This window comes from Ciconia boyciana, chromosome 1, assembly GCF_034638445.1.
Source record: "Ciconia boyciana chromosome 1, ASM3463844v1, whole genome shotgun sequence".
In the NCBI taxonomy this organism is placed as follows: domain Eukaryota; kingdom Metazoa; phylum Chordata; class Aves; order Ciconiiformes; family Ciconiidae; genus Ciconia; species Ciconia boyciana.
Genome location: NC_132934.1, coordinates 212,511,416 through 212,529,980, shown reverse-complemented (window position 1 = coordinate 212,529,980; position 18,565 = coordinate 212,511,416). Strand labels below are relative to the sequence as shown.

At 36.9% G+C, this 18,565-nt stretch overlaps 1 protein-coding gene and 1 long non-coding RNA gene across 9 annotated transcripts in view; one reads left to right on the top strand and one right to left on the bottom strand.

The window, feature by feature from the left end:
• Window positions 1–18,565, top strand: part of DLG2 (discs large MAGUK scaffold protein 2) — a 1,049,275-nt gene that overhangs the window by 763,770 nt on the left and 266,940 nt on the right. For 6 of the 8 annotated variants that reach the window (XM_072850809.1, XM_072850805.1, XM_072850803.1 and 3 more), the window contains one exon: window positions 9,801–9,956. The exons of the other annotated variants lie outside the window; for them this stretch is intronic. In XM_072850809.1, the coding sequence (XP_072706910.1) occupies window positions 9,801–9,956 (156 nt within the window). The remainder of the gene's footprint in view (window positions 1–9,800; window positions 9,957–18,565) is intronic. 8 annotated transcript variants of the gene reach the window in all.
• The window catches only part of LOC140646609 (uncharacterized), a 44,583-nt gene that overhangs the window by 1,729 nt on the left and 24,289 nt on the right, over window positions 1–18,565 (bottom strand). The gene's annotated exons all lie outside the window — the stretch shown is intronic.

Sequence of the window (18,565 nt, the reverse complement as noted above, 5' to 3'; positions counted from 1 at the left end):
TCTGATTTCAGTTTGAGAAGGAATAAAGGCACCAGGTGGGTGGAGCAGTGCTGGAGCAGGTTGCTTAGAAGGGTTGTGAAATATCCACCCTTTGAGATTTTTAACATTTGGCTAGATGAAATCATGGCTGATCTGGTCTAGTGTTGGCAATAATCCTGCTTCAAGCACAAGATTGGATGCGATGACCTACAGAGATGCATTCCAACCAAATTTTCTATGATAGTAGGAAGAAAAAAATCATAGAAAAAATTTTCTGTGATAGTAGGAAGTGATTTTTTGTTTTAGTGTTTTTGTGGAATGTTCATTACTAATACAGCTGAGAGAGAAGTTACAATTTACTCTTTAGCAGATGTCTGCCTTCTTATTTCCAAAAATACTGAAATTATAGCCTAAAAATCCTGTAGCTTTTAGATGTTCATTTCGTCTCTAACGAACAACATCGGCAAAAGATGCATAAAAATAAAGAACTACCATCTTGAGTTTTTACTTCCTTTTTAACTTCAGAAAATGGTAACATTAAACTTCTGTGCTTCAGCTGATAAAAAATTCACTTTAACATTTAACTCTGGCTAGATATTAAAGATTCATGGATGAAAAAGCTGTCTGAGTTATCTGTTTTGCTGTGAAAAGCATGTTTGATTTTTTTTACATGCATCTTTGCAAAATAACATTTTCTGGATGAGGAGGAGGTGCTGGGGATTGGAAGGGAAAAAAAGGAGAACCATTAAGTTGAAGTCTCAGGGGATTTTTCCCTGTATTGAAAGTAGCATTCCTCAACTGTTTCTTGTTTACTTGCTAGTTGCTAGTTGAATTGAGGATGTTGTATGGAAACACCTTTACATTTGTATTGATACACAGATATGACTTTTCAGTATTAAACCATTACAACTGATATTATGGTTTGTGTGTTAGAAAAATATCAATAACAGTTTTCTGAAAATGGTTATATGAAGCACAACAATAGGAAAAAAGAACTGCAGTTTTTAGTAATGAGTCCTGAAAACTGTTCCCTTGGAATCTCTAATGAGTTGACTTAGATCATCCATTGACAAAATATTCTGCATGTTTTAAAATTTGCTGAAAGGAGTTAGCTACATTCCCTGTTATTTTTTGTGTGGGAACAGAATTGAAACTCATGTTTCCCAGACGAAGAAGATCTTCAAGTACTGTAGGTAAAACTTTCAAATGGTGAATTTTACACCATGCTTTTCACCATTAACCCAAACTCAGCATGTCATCTATGCCCTAAAGAGAATAAACTATATGTAGTAATATGGGGAGACTGATAATGCCTTTTATTTATTCTTCTTATTAAATCACTTGTAATTTTGGCAGATTAATTGTTCAAGTTAATATTTTCATGCTCAGTTTTTGCCTGGGGCTGGATTTGTTTATCTAAGGATAGCAAAGGTTGCATGTTTGTTTTGCTTTAAATTTTAGTGTAAAATGTTTCTATTATTTTTAAAGTAATTTTAATTAACCATTATTATTATCGAATTAAATTGCATTTAGTTTTAAGTATAGCAGCTTGGTCATTTAAGGGATGGAGGGAGAATTACATGGCTTAGTTCATGTTCTATTCTATTCTATGTTAAAAAGTGTGATGATATTATATTTTAAAGACCGTACTATTCCATACATAGCTTCAGGGTGTTGAAGTATGGGAGCTGATGAAACTGAATCCACATAGTATTTCTACTGCATTTGTGAAAATCTATGTAAATGCCAACAAATATAAGTCTTTGGAAAAACTGCAGCTCATTTATCCTCCAAAATGTATTTACTATTTTTTTGCAGTAGAACTCTTTAAGATTCCGTACTCACACTGCGGCGTATCAAAGCTTCTCACAATTTTGTAATACTGACTAGATTATTTAAGAAAGCCAGCATGACTGAACACAGCATTATATGGCCAAAGCTAGTTTTTCTCTCTGCTTACTTCTTCCAGCCCTTTCTGACACAGAAACATAATCAGGACTGATCCTGTTCTGTGCTCTGAATGCCCAGTCTTGTCAGATTTTAACATTGAAGAGACTGGAGGAATAGGGGGAGTGTGTTTGGCAAGGCATTATGGTGAGATTGAATGTGAAGATGAGGGAGAACTTGTCACTGGTTGTGTGAGAATGGAAATCACAAGAAGGGAAGACTGGTATTTATTGGGTAAGAAAACTTGGATTTGGAAGGGGAATTTAGGACAAGGAAGAACTAAGTGAGAAATGGGTGAAGAGGCATGAAGAAGCAGTGGAGAAAAATAGCCTGGAGAAGAGCGGCAATGAATTTCAGGGCTGCTGAACCAGCAACTCCCTCAGACAGTGAGACATGAGGTTTGGAATAATCAATAGTTGTGTAAGAAGACTGGGGCAAGAAATAGAGATAGAGAGCAGGTAGGAAAGTTGTTGATAAGATGCTGGCAGGATCAGGCTAGGGCCATCTCTCTGTAGAAAAATGGAGAGGAACCCAGGTTTCTGGAGTTTGCATGATGTGCATGCAATCTAACCAGGCAGTCTATCACGATAGTTCATCTGTATTTCTGTCTGTCTGGAGGATGACAGCCTGCTGCTGCTACTGGTTACTCCCCATGTCTCATGAGGTAGAGTTCACATGCTCTAGCTCTTAAGCTGGCAACCCTGCTGATGATCATGTTGAATTCAATGTGGTGTCCCATAATAGGATTTATTTCTTGGTTTAGTCTTTGATCAACCTCAGGAATTATTTAGAAATAAATATTAAAAGAACACTATTCAAGTTACACATTACATGTTTAGTTAAGAAAAGAAAAAATTAAGTTTGTCGGTATAACCTTAAATTGAACCCTTGATGAAATACAATGGTACAGTATTTAGATATGCTATCATCTAAAAATGTTTACTTGTAGAACACCTGTCAACAGCTTTTTAGAAAAAAAAGTCACAGTTGTATTTCTTAGCTCTATGTTATTGCTCATTCCCTTCAATGAAGCATGAAATTACTAAATTACAAAGCAACTATTTTATATTTCATGTATTTAACACACAAATTTTATCAAACTAATTGGTAAACTTTACAAATGCATAATAATTGTTTGCCTATCATAAGATTTCACTTTGCTACCCCAAATCTATTTTAAATAATAAATCTTAACTTGGAGAATAATTTATGTTGAAGTAAAAATTCAGTTATTGTCAAGTCACCAGACAATCCGTTACGTCCTGAGTAATCCACACATATTTAAGCAGGCCTGTCAGAGATCCACAAGTAATAGGATTTAACTATTTCTAATACAGTCAGTGGAAGCTACTTATTAACACTTTAAAAAAAAATCCGATTTTGGAATCTGCTTTAGTGCTTGTGTCGAGATTTTTGAAAAGAGATAGCAGGATTGCCAGTGATAATGCACACAGAAATGGTAAGTAGCATTTAATAGTGCACAGAGGAAAAAGATAACCCTAAGTACATACTACATGTATCATGGACACGGACTCTTAAAGCAGCTATTACCACTTAAGAAAGACACCTTGGGGTGATTGTGGTTAGTTCTGTGACACTGTCAGCTCAATACTCAGGAGCAGTCAAAAACGTAATTAAGAATGGAAATAGGATCTGGTAGGAAAGGAAAAGAGTGCAAAACATAATGTTTTTCTGTATGAATCTATGATGCATCCAAGTCTTGAATACTACATGGAGGCAACTAGAAGCCCCAGGAGAGGGTGACAGAGATGAGCAGGGGTGTAGCATGGTTTCCAGGCGCAACAAAATAACCAATAATTCCAGTACAGAAAAAAGATGTCAGAGAGATAGAACAGAGATCAGCAAAAGTACCTGTGACATAGAGAAGGCAACAGGCAGTGCCTGCTAGCACTTTCCTACAACTCAGATACAGGGAGTTTACAATACATTGCCAAGTAAGTTTAAAATACAGAATAATAAAAGTTTTTGAAATGTTACCATATGTTATCAATGTGCAACCAAGTAACAGGCTTACAGTACAAAAAGGTAGAGGGTTTTGGGTATGTCACAGGATTAGTTTGTGGGACTCATTGCCACAGGGTGTTGTGAAGCCTAAGAATATAAAAGTGTTCAAATACGGATGAGGATAAGTGCTCAAATTCATGGTGAATAGGCCCACTAACCACAACTTACTTGGATTTAGTTTCTGATCTACATGATCCCTAACCTGCTGATTTCAGCAGCTGAGCAGTGAAGGGCTATTCTTTACTGGCCCTGTTTCCTAAAAAGTCACTGCAAGGGACTAGGGCCTTTGGTATGATAGTCTCACCATTCCTATGTGAAACAGCCTTCTTTTCCATTGCTGCAACAGAAAATCATCACTGATATTTTCAAGTTAAGCAGTCATTTCATTTCCTAATTCCTAATGGCTAAGAATAATGAGTGTAGAATTGGGTGTAGAATATTGAAAGTTCTAAATTATACTTATGCCTTCTTGTAGGCCATTTCATTTGAAAACCCGATTAAAATGTTTAAATAGTATTGCTAAGAGGAACAAGGCAATCCTTACTCTTCATTACTGTGCTAAAAAAATTGCCGTGATCTTAAGCACTTGTTTTGCAGTTACGGGAAACTTTAAGGCTCATGAAAATAGCAGTTAATAATGGAAAAGCTGAGAAATCATTGATTATAGAAGGATTTCCAGAAATAACTACGGTAATGTACTGCTGGTATTTTCTTCCAGCTCTTCACACCCCTTCACTGTCTTTCATTTAGTTGAAATAAAAATGTTATATGAGTGATTGGGTCTTATTTGAATTGCCAGGACACAACCTATGAAATAAAATCAACTTTCAATTCTAAATAAACCTATTGAACAATAAGGTATGTGGTTCTCCTAGAAGGTTATATGAACAAGAAACTAAAAGAAGTCAAAAGACATATATATATATATATAAATCACTGGTTATTAGAAGTGGAAGAGTTCATTTGTACTAAATTGCCATTGATTTTTGTTTTAATAGTGATATACTTTTAAAGATAGTTCTTTGCACACTTCCCAGCAACATTATATTAGCAATACTAATGTATTAGTTGTCTTTACTGAACTTGGGTACCATTAAAAATTGCTACTCAAAAAAAAATGTTGGAAACTTGTAGCGTTGTAAGATTTATTTTCTCTCAGATTGAATTTAGCATTTCCTGGCTATAGCCCTGCATACTCAATATGCTGTGAGAGCTTAGCTGGTTTCTTTCCATCTCATAAAAGGTTTTAAAATCCAAAAAATGAAACTGTTAACATTTAATGTGCTATGTGTTGGCAAATGAACCCTACCAAACAGGATTCTGCAATAAAAAAAAGTTAAAATTAAATTGAGGACCCTGCATGATGCTGAGGAGAGAACGTTTTTAATAATGCCATTTTCTTATAACTTTTGTTGTGCAATAAAGCCAGCCTGAAACAATAACACAATGACGATCCAAACAAGGAATAATAAGGACTACAAACAACTAGGAAGATTTGCTTTCTTTACACAATCTGTTATGAAATAAATAAATAAAACCTGTGTCAGATCAATCTTCTACCTCCCAATGTTAGTCAGCTTTTCTACCAATTAGTTAATACCTTTCTGTGGAAATTGTGCCTCATTGCAGTTAGGTCTATACACATTAACAATTCCAGCTTTCAATTTTTTGGGGTAGAAAAGTAGTTTATGACTATCTGCTGTTCATACTACCATTTAACTTACCTTGTGGCGTTGACTGACTTGATTCTCTCTCTTGTGATTGAATTATCTACCGAGGCATGCGTAAGCCAAGCTATGCTACTACTTACTTACATTTTCTGTTGCCTTTCCTTTACTACTGTATGCCCGATTCTCATGCTAACCTAATTATTGCTGTCCATCTAGACCTAGCAGTTGCTGCTCTCATTTATCACAGAGCTTGGTTTTTAGCTCACTGATAAAGACAGAGAACTGTAATGTATGTTTGTCACTAAATAAACAGTTTAAAGACAGAAAGGGAGCAGATCTGCTAAATAGGAAGTTACAGCAGCGGTTAGTTATTTTCCAGAAAAGACCCATACTAGATAATTATTCATTAAAATAGATATTACAATTATCCAAGAAGTATACAGTAATATTCACACATCTGGCATTTTAAGGGGATTTTTTTCATGAGTATTAAAAACCCAAAGATAATGGACAAAATAAATTCCACAACGTAGTTCTTTGTTCTTTCTCATGTTAAAAATTACAAAAATTGCTTAGTATTTATTTTAAATAAGACAAAACCTCTGAAGCTGTACCTGTTGTATCTGAAAGTGATGCAACTGCAAATAAACTTCAGTGAATCAGTCCTTAAATTATATGTATCTAGCTTTTACACTGTTGTTACGGCATGTTAAATGACCTGCTACACATTTTTAAATTCATTTGAAGAATTAATGCATCATAAAATAAGGCCGCAATGTTTATGTTCAGTCTGGCTTTTAATTATTTTGCAAGAAAAGTTGAGGTGACCTTGACTGTATTTTTTCAGAATGGCACATTAGAAACTATTTCTAAATAGCATTCTCCTTATCCCATGCTTTGAGAGAAGACAACCTGTCTCTGTCATAGCACTGGAGAAGAAGATATGGGAGACAGGATTTACCAGGTGGGCTGATCCCATTGGATAGAAGTTCTTTCTTCTCCTTCCAGTGAGGAGAAATATAAATGACAAGAGAAAATGCTGCATTAGAAGAATCATTTAATAAAGCTGGGTGGTCTTCATAATAATCTTTTTTTTTATTTGGGATTATTGTCTTCCAAAGTAGGTAGGTACTATTGTAGCTAAGTACTAGTTTGCCACAGAGAAGGTGAAGAGTCAGGAGGATATTTGAAGATAGTCTGTTGCAGCAGGTATCTCATATTACTTTTAAGGATTACTGGCCTACATACAGCACAGTTTGTATGACCAGGACAGTGATCTGCCCAGTATGTTTTAATCATTCTCCTCCTTTCCATTTTTTATCCCAACTTTCAATTATTTTTACACTTTTTAATTTATATTTACTAAAGAAAATCGAGAGAGAAAATAAGTTTATATTGATCTGAGCTGGACCCTTGATGTTACGTACTGCTTATTTTTCAAGTTCTTGCTTTTCTGTGCCAATAAAATGTGCAGCCAGGGCCCAGCTATGCAATTGGCAATATTACCATATGCATCTGAGTAGTATGAAGGTATCTAAAGAACCAGTTCAGTCCATGATCTTAATGACCTTGAAGAATGGCATCTGATGGTAAATAGGTGGCTACGATGATCTCAGATCAGTTCATAGGCCTTACAAGAAGTACACTCATAACTCGAATTAGCTGATACCTTGAATCCTATTCTAAGCAAAGAGTCCAAGCTTTAAAAGGATAAGAAGTTTGAATTCCTTTTCTTAACGTTAAGACCTCTGTCTTCAGCTCAGTTACAGAGGGTATGTTGTTAGCTAGGTCACAGTATCACTTGTATAATACCAATGAGTAGAGGACTTTCTACATCAAGGTGACCTGTTCCAATTTTCTGTTATCTTATCATCCAGCAAGACTGAAAGGAGTGAAAATATTAAATGTTTTAAAATGTGCTGGGCTTCACAAGACATTTTGTTAGTGCTCTGCATTTATATTTGAAGGGCTAATTCGGTCTCAATATCTAGGTAGATGTTGAATGTTTACCTTCATTTTGCTTTTGGAAGCAGTTTGTAACTGTCAATTAACAGAGCAATCCCTCATATCTGTCCATCTCTGTGGCATGATTTGTGTCTCAGCACAAGGTTGGATGGTCACTCACTGATGACTCTGTAGTTTGAGCATTCACAATATATCCAAGGGGTAGCAGCACTCTCATGTCATCTACCACTCAGAGAAGACAAGTAACTTGAATATAGGAAGCCAGCAAGTTGTTTATGGACTGGTTAGTGTTTCAAGCCATGGAGAAATCTACAGTTTTTATTCATCTTCCTGCACTGAGGCAATATTTCTTCAATTTTAATAGTAGGTATCATTTATATTTGATATTTGTACTTGTTCTTTCTTATACTGCCTAAAAGCAAAAGTGATTTCTGATTTCTAAGGGAATAAAAGGCAGTATTGTCTGAAGTAAAATAATAGAAGTGTTTTTTTCTCTGGATTTTTTGTATTGAAAGCAGCAATTGATTTAGTAAATAAATTATTAAATCCAACCCTCTGAAACATGTGTGAAATATGCTGATAAAAAATAATTGCTACCTTAAACATTTTTAAAGGGATTTTACTAAATGCTTGACAGAATGCTTTACAACCAAGGGAGTGACAGCTTTGCTATTTTGATATTTGGTAATCTTAAATTGCCATTTTTTTAACCATAAAGTTTTCCCTGGGAAAGTCAGGCACAGAGAGTTCTCAAATCATATGTCAGATTGCTATGAATAAAGTTATTAGCATTGAGTGGGACCAATTTTTAAGTAAAGCAGCTACTCCTTTTCCCCCAAAGGACAAAACCATAAGCTAACAACAAAGGAAAATATGTTCTCTGTATCTGCCAGTGCATCCATGATCATAATAAATTCTGGTACCTGTGAAAGTCACAGCAAAAACCACACCCATGTGAGGCACAGTGCAGCCAGAAGAACAAAAAGAGTTCATTAACTGCTTGGCCTCTTGGTATTTTCATGCTTCTGAAATAAGATTTTCATCTAGCTAATTCTGTATTGCCGTGATTAAAGACAGTGGCATACCCTGGATCTTCTGGCAGAGGCAAGGATATGACAGCAATTGCGTCTTGGCACTCTTTAGAACAGAAACTTTGGGAAATTATGAGTCAAGTTTCACTCTGCCAGTAGGCCCAGAGGTATCTGCTGGGGCCAAGGCAGTAGCTGGAGAAGTTGCATGACGGGAAATGTACTATGTGGTGCATTTTTTTGAAAACTTTGCTGGTTGTCTCCCGTGGATCCCTGGCTGGTTGGTACTAAAGGCTGCATCCCCTTCTCCCCTCTCCCCAGGCGGATCCCTGGGAGGTTTGTGGTAAGTATTGCCTCTCCCAAGCAGTTGGCCTCTAGGCAGCAGGAGAGAAATGCTAGGTGACCTGTCAGTGTCAGCTTTAGGACCTTATTCTTCATATCTAGCTTCACAGACTGCTCTCTGTAATTTGGAGCAGCCGTGCAAGTGCGATTGCAGTAGCCTTGTCGACGAGGTTAACTGAGATGTGGTCTGCATAATCAGATTTTGAAGGTTGAATCTGAAAAGAGAGCAAAGAACTCTTGAAATGAAATTAATTGCTTGCCAATTATATGAATTGCTTACACAGTTTGTTACCATCAGTATTAGAGGATATGGCTCACTGACTGCAGCTCTACTTGCAAAGCCCCAGCTCATCAGGGCAGGAGTATGTTGTATTAACAACTAATATGTACGTCATCTTTATCTTAAATTAATGGGTAAAAAATACCTCTTTTCAGGTAATAAACATAATATTTTCTTCTACGCCATGCTCAAAATTAAGGTCACAGAAAGCTGTGCAGTAGTGATGTTGTTACATTAAAAAAAAAGAAAGCAGAGTATGTGGGAAAATTCGTTACTGAACTTCAGAGATAAGATATTCCCTTTCAGTGCCACACTTCCCATAAGCCAGTTTTATGGCCCACTTATATTGTGTATATCTTTATATTCAGTTGCTTGTATGCTGTAATACTGTGTTATCAAATTCTAATGTTTCCTTTAACAGCACACTTTACTTGTCAGAAAAGCCCTATTGAAAAGGTCTTGACAGATTTGCTATGCATGCTTTTAAAATGATTGCTGTGTTTTCTCGAGATTCCCAGCCACTAATACGCACCTGATCTTTTACTCTTGTCTCTGTATCACCAGGCCTCCTGAACCTGTTTACAGCACTGTGAACAAACTGTGTGATAAACCACCTTCTCCTAGGCACTATTCCCCTGTCGAGTGTGACAAAAGCTTCCTTCTTACAGCTCCCTATCCCCACTACCACGTAGGCCTGCTCCCTGACTCTGAGATCACCAGGTACTGCATGCGCTTCTTCCTCACCTCCTTCGTTAGAGTGCATGAACATCACTGGATTTATCTCATAGTTTGCATCTTCACCATAGGTCTTCTTTTTCTACAGCTTGTGCTTGTTTTTAACCATGCTTTCACATCTGCACCACTGGAATATATATGCTACTTGGGTATATAATTTTGGTCATCCAAAATGCAGTGGTGAACATCGGCAATGATTTGATCCGTTGGAATGGTGCTCTAAAATAGGATACGTAATATGTATCACATTTTACAACCGAATCCAGTATTTCTTTCTCTGTTAGTATGGAAAGGGACTAAGACTTCACTTAAAGCTGTAGTAATTTGGTGTGATTCAGTCATTTTATTTCTGTGTTGTGCATACTTTGTTCACTGAGCATCTTTGGGTTTATAGGGTGGCTGCCTAAGCCATTCAGAAGAAATGGAGCAAAAAATAATCACCTCCCTCAACAAGTCATGGTTGAGAATATATCTAGACTATATATAGACTAGCTGTGCTCTGAAAGGACAGTTAGTAAAACCTAAAATGATGAATATTTCCATAACTGACATAATGGAAGACATTTCTATAAAATATTGTCAGTGATTGCCTCCTAAGAAATATTTAATAAAGAAAAACATACTATCCAAACTGTATGCTAGTATAGCCCAGCTATTCTTCTATAGTCTACTAGGACAGCAGTAAACTATTTGCAAACAAGACTTGGAAACAGAGGAAGAGTTAGGAACAAGTTTTCAAGAAGATGTTGAGTGCGTCCTTTGTCAGGAAAAAAACTATCGTATTTTATATTCTAAAGTAGAAGAAAAATAATTGTATTTGGAGCTTTTGATCATAGACATTTTCTACAGAAAACACTTTTCAAAGAAAAGAGTAATGTGAGAAGAGAAGAGCAGAAGTGTGTAAGTGGAAAGTAAAATGGTAAATGAATGTAAGATACAATAACAGGAAAGAAACCGCAGGGATTAGAAAAACAGCTGTGAAAGGCATTGCAGTGCTATGAAAGAGAAAGCAAAATTAAACAAGCAGTAAGACAAATACTAGTGAAGAATGTAACAGATGTGGTAAGACCATGCAGAAGCTGTCAGTTTATTAGAATGAAAACTGTGTAGCTTCTAGAATTTGTCAAAAGATGCTTAATCACTGGACAAAGTGATTAGTCAAGCTGTTCAGGCCAGTGCAAGTTTGGGTGAAAAACATTGATAAGGGCAATGTTTTATAAAGGTATAAATAACTCCAGAAGGGTGCTAGGCAGTAACAGATCTATCCACAATATTTTAATTTCTCTGCAAGTATTATCTTAAAGGAAATAACTAGCCAAAAAGTAGTAAAATGACTTCATGCCTTTAGGTACAGTGTACATATGAGTAATTTATCTGTAAGCTTCACAGCGCTTCTGTGTGTTTAGAGCCAGACAACAGAAGAGATCATTATAAAAAGACTCTTACTTTTAAAATGGTCCCTTTAGAAAGCAAGGGACCAACTTGAACTAGAAAGTTGAACAAGCAGGTTCTAGGGGATTGTGGGGCCATGGAGTTGTGTATTGGGGGCACATCTTGAGGATTAGATTGTGGCTTGCTAACCATAGAGAGATGTAATTCATTGCTAAATGGTCAATCTCTATAGACACGACTGTCAGGACTATGGAGATAGGTTGGGGGAAAAGGGTGAATCTCTTAAAGCTACTTCCTGCAGACTAGATACTCAGATGCCAATAATCAGTGGTGCCTGGAGAGCTCATAAATCTAGGCAATTTTGCCACCTGAAGGTATAATTCTCTACATCCTTTTGCTTTATTGTGTGATTGATTGAATACTTGGTCATCAGATAATTGATGACCTGATATTAGGACTTAAAAAGCTGGGTTTTGTTCTACTGAGTGTCAGTTAACAATGCTTTTTAAGAACAAGGTTTTATTTCTCTTCATTCTACTTTGATGTAAAATTAAGCTCTAGTCCCTGTATATTTAATCAGTTCGTTTATTTCAACAGTCCAACAAAAACTGCAAAAAGACCATAAAAGATAAGAAAAGACACAACTCATGGTTAAATGTTCTGCACTATGCTCTGCTACATGCTGTGGTAGAGGCAACTGATTGCTATAATTTATACTTCTTTCCCACTGTGAAATAACATTCAGATGGAAAACATGACAGTTTTCAATGTTCTCAAATACTGTCATCTTTTCCACAGGACTCTCTGAATAGTTGACCATGGAGGAAGGCATTTGAAATAATATTTCACCAAATGCCTTTGGTGGGGAAAATGTCAGCTTTACAACATATGCCGCGATCTGATTTCCAAATAGACTCAGTATTCACAGTTGGAGAACAGATTTTAGAAAAGTATTAATCCCATTTTAACCCTAATCCAAGTGGCTATTTTTGCAGAAGTGTTCATTGTATGCAGCCCTAAATTTCACAAAGGTGCTGTGTCTCAGGGCTGTATTGTGTTGAATATTTGGAAGAATTAATCTATAAAAAGACCTTGTTTTAAATCCGCAGCTGTGATACCACCATCTCTATTGGAAGATACACTACAAAAAAATCTTCCAAATATTGACCAGGTATTTTGAAAGGTCTCCCTTTACTCACCTGAATTCCTCAAAACCCTATTCCTCCACATTAAACACTTCCATGACCTCCAGTCAAATATAAAAAGATATCTCCCTGTCTTTCTGCAGGCTTCCTAGAAAGAGTTTTTCATCAGAATTTGTCAGCCTCAGGTTAGGGGAGGAAGGGACAGGGATTATTTGCTTGTTTTGGTAACTGCAGTCATTGTCATATCTCAGTGCTCCAATATTGAGAATCTGCTGCTGAACTGGAAGAAATTTGGTTTGAAAAATAACTCTTCCAGAGGAAGAGAAACATGATGCCATGTTCTCCCAACTGAAATGCTTGTAAGCCAGCCAGTGCCTTTCAAATTGCTGCTTCAGATAATTTGTCAGCTACTCCTCAGATGATTGTTTTGTCAAGGCTCATTAACTTAATAGGCAAAGAGAATTCATAGGCCAAAGCCTTATTTGTCTATAATAAATTCAACTTTATAACCCTTGCTTTTATGGTGGCCTGTCTTAGCTCCTGGAAGATTTGGAGGTCTAGAACAATATACTCCCATTTTAGGATAAAAGTAATTTGTTTTTTGATTGAATTATCAGTTCAAGTGAATTGATATTAACAGGGCTATGTCAATGTGCCACAGCTGAAAATCTGTCCCATTGAAGGCAGGAGTAGAAAGAGAATTTTGGAGTAGTAAGGTTTTTTTTGAGAGCACCACATGGGAATGGATGCAGAGTATTCATGTTCTGGCCTCTGTCATTATTGACGATTCTGTGTACAATTAGAAATTATTGCCAGCGAAAGGAAATCACAGCTCATAGATGTAAAACTCTTTCTACAAACACGAGACTTGGTTTCTGCATTATGTAACAAAAAGTTGTGTTCTCAGTCTTTGCAGTGAGAACTTCATTACATTCACCGCTACGTAGACACACTTAAAAACCACTTCAGTTTTGCCCAGAACTAACTTCCCCATCTTCACTGAAATCTTTTTGGCACTCTACTTGCCAGCATAGTTTTTGCTAAAGGGCAGCCCTCATATTGTTGGTTTGTGTGATTTTTTTTTTTTCCCCATAGGTGTTTGCTTTTCTCTTAAGCCTTTGATCATGTGATTGCATCAATATTTTTGAATACGTGTAGGAGAAGGAACTAAGGGTAAGGTTTCAGGCTTTGTAGTCATGAGAGCAAACCTTGGGAACATGACTCCTCCCAAGAAAATAAAACTAAGTGAAAATTTTTTTCATGTTTAGTCTAGCTTTTGTAAACTTGTAGATCCTCCTTATGGTGCTTGGGTGCCTGGATTGAAAGTATTTGGCTTGCTTTTAAAATCAAGATTAGTTTCTTGAAGTCAGCCCCAGTTCTGGCTGACACTGATCTGCAGTCTTAGGCAAGGTAGTTAACGATTTTGTGCTTTGTTTCCCAGTCTTTAAAAGAGATTTAACAATGATCTCATAGAGCTTCTTTGAAAACTAATTGTGCCTGAGACAATAGCATGCTATTACTAATGGCAATTTGTGTTTTTATTTAATAACATAAAAATTATTTTAAGGTGTTTGATGAATTAGATTAATGACATCAGGTTTTGGGACCACCACTACTTTCTCACCGACGGGGATTAGGGAGAGAAGATAATATTGGCACAGGGCTGTAGAGCAGTCTTTTGCAGACAACAGCATGCCATTTGCATAGGTATTCAAGAGTAACTGAGCATTGTGTAACTCTAAAGAGCTGCACAAATAAAAGTGTGCTGAAAGGTATGCAGGACATATGGGGAAGGAGACTATAATGTCCAGAATCTTAATGATTGATGCATGATGCTACTTCCATGTGTGGCTGAATTCCCACCGCCTCCATGTAAGCACACGAGGGTCGCTACACTCCAGTAGTCTCTGCAATCAGACTAGTGTATGTCTGCAACGCTAAGCACTACTGCTTGTGGTCACCCCACTTAATTTTAGGGATCCCTGGGATCCCTCCATAGGCCATGAAGGGACAGCTGAGAAGGTGCTGATCGCTTTTCACTGATCCTGGCAGGGAGTTAAGGTAACTGCACTTGAAAAACGTGTGAATGGTGGGCCTCTCTGGTACCCGCTGCTATAGTGTCCATTCTCATTTATTAATATGTGTGGTCTTTTTCTTCACAACAACCCACTGGGACCATGCTTATTGTCAAAATGAGGCATATAACTGTACTTGTGCGTGGCTGCCTTTCAGGGAGGCACACACTTGTCATCTTTATTGTACAGGAGTTCTCATTGTCCTCTTTTCAGTCCCATGTGTTTAATATAGGAATTATATCTCCCAAAACACATCTAGCCATATTTTGAGTTTGTTGAAAAGCCTGGCAACCTGAAAATGGGACCTATCAAGCAAGCAGTAAAAAGCATGGATATTATGAAATTGAGTCTTCAACTTACCCACATAAACAAAACCACCTTTCTTGAATTTAAAATAAACTTTTACTGTTTAGTTGTATTTATTTACTTATTTTATGTGAAAATTTCAAATAATAATTACCAAATTGGAAATTAGTCTGGTTTGGGCAAATGAGTTTAAATGCTTAAATATTTAAAATCAGAATTGGAACAGGTTTGTACTTTTTCCTGTTGTAACATCATGGAATCAACTTCTGGACTGATCTGCGTTTTACACAATCCAACCACAGCTGTGAACTAGCTCTACCAAATAGCACTGCTCAAAGACACTGGAAGGGAATAAGTGCACAGTTCTTTCTATGGATTTTTGAACAGCAAAATAGGCAATACTGAGGTTCAACTTATTCAATGTCAATGGAAACAAATTAATCCTATAGTCACAAAGAAAATACATCTTCAGAAAATAAAAGATACCTGGTTAAAATCACTCTTGATAAAGTAGCTCCCTTAAACCATAAGGTGGCATTTTAAAAAATGAACACTCTCACTTTTTGTTTTGAGAAGTGGCTTTAAGTCATATCTATACACAAATGTAGGCATTCAGAGGCACAGAGCATATAGCAACCCTAAGCAATTTAAGAGATTAAACTAGTCATCACAGAAGCTGGCTTGGGTACTGATGTTCATACTGATGGGAATTGAAGCATCTTGTTATTGCTGATTTCAGTGAGAATTAGGTATGTAAGTGCTATGGCCTTCACTCCCTAAACAACATCTTTAGAAATTCAAGTACTTCTTTAACTCTGGCACCTAGACCTTTCTAAAAATAAGCTTGGAGACCTTGACTCACATGCAGGAACACACATTGCAATGGTTGACAAGATGCAGCCCAGATGCATCCAACTGCATACCCATTGTGCTTGACTGGGTTGTCAAGCATACTTCTGAAAGCAGCTCCAGAACTGCAATATTTTATAGTTATATATTATCAGGCAAATCAAAATCAGCATAAACTGTGTGGATTAACTTCCTACAACTCGAATGGAAAGTCTCAGTGTAGATTGTCCGTTCTTGTGAATCAGACTCCTGAGACCTTTAAATTATTTAGGATCTTTTGGAAATGATACAAATTAATTGTGGATTTTCCTTATCATCATCAATTAACAGATGAAAAAGTCTTAACTGGAACAGTTTCCTATAATTTCTTTTTAATCCTGACTCAAGTGTTCTCTTTAAGTAAATGATGCAGTCATATAACTGTTGTAGTTAATGAAAGAAAAATGATGCTGCCTTTCAGCCTCAGCTTTCATGTTATTTTGCGTGGATGAATCTCTGACCCTAATAAGCACAAACATTCCTATAGACTCTCTTATGCGCTTTCCTTTTTTTAATGAGGAGTTTTCTATTTTGGACACTATTCATTAAAATTATTAGGAAGATGCACCTTTTAAAAACTCAGAGAGATGATTGCAGGAGAATCTTAACCTGTAAAGGCATAAGATCTCTACATTTCAAGTGTTTAATTATGTAAAGTTACAGAAGCCTTTCAGGTTAAGATAGGATGCTTCAGGTTAGAGCTGCTGGGCTTTATTTCCAGTTGTGCTGCTGACTCATTCTCTTTAGTTGAACAAAGCACTTAATTCTATTTGCTTTGCTTTACCTATCAGTAAAACAATCTTCTTGCTCAGTTATATTGAGAAGGATAACTAATATTATTAAACAGAATAGAAGAAAAAAAATTTAAAGGGAAAAATTAAGGTGTTTGTTTCTGTTCCATCATTTGGGAAATGTTTCATATTTTCAGAATATACGGTTTGATTTCCAGAGATCCTGTGCTTTGTTGTACTACAGATCCTCTTTTGTTCATATTCTGCACCCATGGAAATTAAACTGTATATTCTTAGCTCATAAAATGGACAGAAATATTAACTCAGTTTAGTTAAGTAGCAGTTTTTTCTTTACTATGCCTTTAGAGAAGAAAAAAATATCAGTTCTCTGTAAGAAAACATCTGTAAATCACTACTATTAAAAATTTCCTGCTGTTATGATTACAAACTGAGCTACAGAGAACAAAGGAAAGATGTTTCTTTCCTTTCCATGCCTATAAACAAGCTCTGAAATTCAATCTCTAAGTGAGACACAGGAAATGCTCCTGAAGTATTGAATGCCAGTTCCTATGTCTTTTTTGGATTAATGGTGAAGACCAGAACCAGGAGACTAGAAAGGTATCAGGCCACTTTTAACTGGTTTCTGCCTGAAGAGTGATGCTTCAGATTATCTCATGAAAATCCAAACAGTCAGTTCATAACTAAGTCCACACCATAACTGTGTTGTTTGAAACGGTCATTTCAGTGAGACACATTATTTTTTATTTTCAATATATGTAAGCACCCTCTCAAACATCTTGTTCTTCTCTTGGAAAATCCCCTTGAAGCAGTTCTTCCAAAATGATAGAGCACTAAAACTCCAGACACAATGTTCAAATGCTTCTGAGTGTAGGGAGAAATTTAAACCCACATTTTTAATATTTGTTCCATATCTGGTTCAAGCGTATTCAGAATAAATGACAAAAAAATGACAGAAAGTGTCACTCTGCATAGGAGTGCTACAGTATTAAGCTAGTGAAGCCATTCATTAATTCAAATCTTGTCCACAGTGACGAAAGTTAATGACAATTATTACCTGACAACTGTCTAAAGGCTGATATGAGAAATGGGTTTGGAGATTTCAGCTTCATTCCTGTGGACAAGTTTCCACATCATAAAAATCATCACTCCATCTGTCACAGTAATTGCTAGATTCTCGGCTCATCGGAAAAACCAAGAACAGATTTAACCTGGAGAACAAATTACTCTTTTTACCTCGAGAGAGAGTTCTTTGAGCTTAGAAATTAAATATTACTGTGGAGACAGGGTAAATAAAGCTACCCTGTGGCTACCTATGGGGGAAGGGCACCTACCTGTTGGGGGAAGAATAATTTCCAGGGTTGTAGCTGCTGAGTTCTCTCAGCCCTGTGCTAGTCTTGTTTTACACTACAGTTAACCCACTGGAGCAATGTAGCCCCCAGATTATTTTGTGTCTAGTTATCTCTATTTATTATTGTTGACATAAGCCCTATGTGTAGATACTTGCAAATATGTCCATTTCTGTTAGTTTTGCCAAGTCAAGTAAGATCTGACTTCGAACAGGATATGTCTAAAAATGAGAGCAGCCTTGCAGAAAAGGTCTTGGGGGTACTGGTGGATGAAAAGCTGGACATGAACTGGCAATGTGCGCTTACAGCTCAGAAAGCCAACCGTATTCTGGGCTGCATCAAAAGTAGCATGGCCAGCAGGTCGAGGGAGGTGATTCTGCCCCTCTACTCCACTCTGGTGAGACCCCACCTGGAGTACTGCGTCCAGCTCTGGAGCCCTCAGCACAGGAAAGACATGGACCTGTTGGAGCGGGTCCAGAGGAGGCCACAAAAATGATCAGAGGGCTGGAACACCTCTCCTATGAGGAAAGGCCGAGAGAGTTGGGGTTGTTCAGCCTGGAGAAGAGAAGGCTGCGGGGAGACGTTATAGCAGCCTTCCAGTACTTAAAGGGGGACTAAAAGAAGGATGGGGACAGACTTTTTAGCAGGGCCTGTTGCTATAGGACAAAAGGTGATGGTTTTAAACTAAAA